Below are 3,489 nucleotides of genomic sequence, written 5' to 3'. Positions count from 1 at the left end.
AGTTACTATCTGGCAGTGATAAAGATCAGGCCTATGACAGCAGACTGGTTGCACTTGAATTCTGGCTTGCCCACTTACTCTTTTTGGATGCTTCATGACCCCCCTCTATCCTTCAGGCCTCTGTTGCATACATCTGCCTCATGAACATCTTGGCACATAGAAACATTTAACTAAACAATAGATTTTTATCATTGTCATCACTCACATTCATTTGGCTGGAATTCCTCCAATCCTAGGTTCCTGGAATCTGCTCTTGGGAGTGAGGCCCAGGAAGGTAAGTTGAAGAACAGGAGAAGCTGTGATGAGCCAATGCAGACCTAACCTCTGGGGTTTGAGATCATACAGCACCCATCCAGTTCCCAAATTAACTTTGAATAACCTATGACCCATGGAATAAATAAGTTCTTGGTGCTCTTCCTGTTATCCTGAGCCAGAGACTACCACGGAAAGTCTTTCCCCCCAACAACCCAGACCAGCAAGAAACCACCACCGAAGTCCCCAGAAGGAACGTAAAAGTCAGGTTGGAAGGACATAGAGTAGCGTTTAGCCCAGTGTATGAAATATTGAGAGTCTCAACTGAACGACCCTACACTAGGGTGAGATTGTACAGGAATGACTCATGACTTCTAGGAAAAGAAGGAGACTTGTTTCATGAAGAAGGTGGCCATTTATCTCACATTTAGGAAAATTCAGTGTCAAGTAGAGACATGCTCTGCCTCTGACTGAACAGCCAGACATACTGGGGAGGAATCTCACCAATGCAACACCAGCCCTTGCCCTCGTGATCTCAGGTGCTTCATTTAAATGGCATCAAATTGCTTCATTGCCACCCTATAAAAAGTCTCACCAAATGCCAGTTCCTCAGAGCCTTGGCTACTTCCAGTGTTGCTCCTGCCAGGAAGGAAGGTAAGTCTTATTACCTGAGATAGGGACTTGGCAAGAAATGGAGTCAAGGTGGAGATGGGGGTGGAGTACTCTGGGATAAAGAATGAGCAAGGACTAGACGCTGAGGACATCTATGAAGAAGGAGGATGCCATTGATGTGGAAAGCTGAGACTTAGGCTGAGAAGGGAGGGAGCAGTTCTACGTGGACAGGGATTTCCGAGAACTGGGTTCCTCTGGGGGCATTTATGCCATCGTTTCTCGGTTCTTCTTACTAACAAAGTGAACTAATACACAAGTGTTCCAACGGCAAATGGTAGAGGCTAAGTCTTGAGCCTGAGTTTTCTCTGTCAGCTTCAGTTTAAGACTCAGGTTAGCTCAGGCACATACATCTGCCCTCCCCGAGGACTTCCCGGATTGGAAGGAATAAGAAGGAATGCTCACCATGAAGGAAGTAGTGGTGGAGGGTAAACTGGTTGAAGAGTAATGCAAGACTGATCCACAATGTAGACGCTGAAGTAAAGAGGGGAAACATGGAGAGTTTGGTAGAAAAGTAATTGCTGTTTCAAGCCCTCTCTTTCCTAGTGTGGAAATAATCTCGGGGTGAATGGTGACGAGTCTGAAGTCACACAGCCAGTTAAAGGGGCAAGAAGTGAACCTAAAATCCTTGACTCCCCACTTACCTTACTGCTGGATGGACAACCTCTGGGGGTTAACCACCTCAAAGAGGAGACCTTTTCAGATCACCCTCCAGGTGGATGCATTGAAGAATTTTCTGGAAGTCTTTCTAGCATTGCAGTTTTGATGAATCTTTTCTTTTCAGAATTTTCAAAACCACAGCAGGATGTGTGACCAGCAGAAGCAGCCGCAATTTCTTCCATCTTGTGTGAAGGGTTCAGGACTTGGAGCTGGGCAAGGTGGCAATGGTGCCTTTGGAAAGGGCCAGGTTTCAGGCCAAGCTTCAGGCCAAGTTTCAGGCCAGGTTTCAGGTCAAGCTTCAGGCCAGGCCCAAACTGTTTATGTTCCGGGATCTGCCCCTTGCCAGCCTCAAACCATCGTGAGATACTCAGCTCCAGTTCCTGCTCAAACTTATGTGAGATATCAAGTTCCATGCCAGACCAAAACCTATGTGAAATGCCCAGCTCCCTGCCAGACATACGTGAAATGCCCAGCTCCATGCCAGACTACTTATGTGAAGTGCCCACCCCCATGCCAGACGACTTATGTGAAGTGCCCACCCCCATGCCAGACGACCTATGTGAAGTGTCCAGCCCCATGCCAGACGACCTGTGTCAAATGTCCAGCTCCCTGCCAGGCTCAGACGTATTATGTCCAGTATCCAGCTCCTAGCCAGACTTACTACACTCAGGCTGCTTCAAGTGGCTCAGGTTCTCAGGGCGGTGTCCCTGACCCATGCTCTGCTCCTTGTTCCATGAGTTACTGCTGTTTGGCTCCCCGGACCTTTGGGGTGAGTCCTCTGAGACGCTGGGTCCAGCGGCCCCAAGGATGGAACACAGGATCTTCTAGCTGCTGTGAGGATTCTGGGTGCTGCAGTTCTGGAGGTTGTGGAAGTTGCGGCTCTGGAGGCTGCGGCTCTGGAGGTTTCGGCTCTGGAGGCTGCGGAGGCTGTGGCTGTGGTTCTGGTGCTGCTGTTTGGGAATTATTCCCATGAGGTCCCGAGGTCCTGCATGCTGTGACAACGGGGATGATTGCTGTTGTTAAATACAAAAAGACAGCCCTGCTTCCAAAATTTACCTCCTGCTATGTCTTCTGACCCCACCCATCACCCTGCCTCTGTCAGTTTCCCTGGTCTTCCTTACTTTGCCCCTTTATCAAGGCATCCTGCCAGAGTTAGCATAACCCCAAAACTGTGGCATGAATAAAGTTCCGAATGCAAGCACAGTGGCTCCTGTTGACTTCTTTGTTTGGTGTTCATGCTTCTCGTTAGAGACCCTCATGCTCCTTTTCTTGCTCCTGATTTTCAGCTACTAGATAAAAAGCTCTAAAAGGACAGCACACGTAGATTAAGCTGGTGAACTCCCAGTCTGGGATCCACACACATTCTAGAACGCTGTGAATAGTTTCTTTGGGGTTAGGGAGTGAGTCTGTAGACTCTGGGTTTGAGGTCTGCTTCTTTCCTTTCTTCTGATTAATCTGCAGGGATTTGGCCACAGGCCCTCAAGGGGGCGTGGCTTTGGTCGTTGTTATGAAACCTTTGACTTTCTCTTCCTGATGCTGGAGGGCTTTCATAATCAAATCCTAGGAGCATCATAGGATAGTACTGCTACTGTGAAAGTAGTTTGATACTGGTGGGTTTTGTGTATTAACATTTTCTCATTTATTAGGGTTTTCTTCTTGAGGACAATGCGTTTAGGCCTTAAGCTGTAGGCAAGTTTTCCCCTGAAGTGGATAGCTGATGTTTAGGTCAGCCCTGACAGTAAGAAAGATCTCTAAGAGGAAGGAGAACTTTGACAAGCATCCTAGTTCTGACACTAGGTTCCCATTTTCATTAGCACTCAGTTATGGGGGATTTTGAATGACTTTTATGTCCAAAGACTCTAAAATGTATGCATGAAAAATAAATCAGTGATGAGTAGTCAAGGAGAG

At 47.5% G+C, this 3,489-nt stretch overlaps 1 protein-coding gene across 1 annotated transcript; it reads left to right on the top strand.

Annotated features, from left to right (window-relative positions):
• The first annotated feature begins 335 nt into the window (after positions 1-335).
• On the top strand, positions 336-2,737 carry CUNH1orf68 (chromosome unknown C1orf68 homolog). The gene has a single exon (XM_052731426.1). The coding sequence runs from the start codon at positions 1,727-1,729 to the stop codon at positions 2,552-2,554; it is 828 nt and encodes a 275-aa protein (XP_052587386.1). The 5' UTR covers positions 336-1,726; the 3' UTR covers positions 2,555-2,737.
• Positions 2,738-3,489: the final 752 nt, after the last annotated feature.

Source organism: Peromyscus californicus, unplaced genomic scaffold, assembly GCF_007827085.1.
Source record: "Peromyscus californicus insignis strain IS unplaced genomic scaffold, ASM782708v3 Scaffold_9__1_contigs__length_137607984, whole genome shotgun sequence".
Taxonomy (NCBI): Eukaryota; Metazoa; Chordata; class Mammalia; order Rodentia; family Cricetidae; genus Peromyscus; species Peromyscus californicus.
This window is presented reverse-complemented; position numbering and strand designations above follow the sequence as displayed.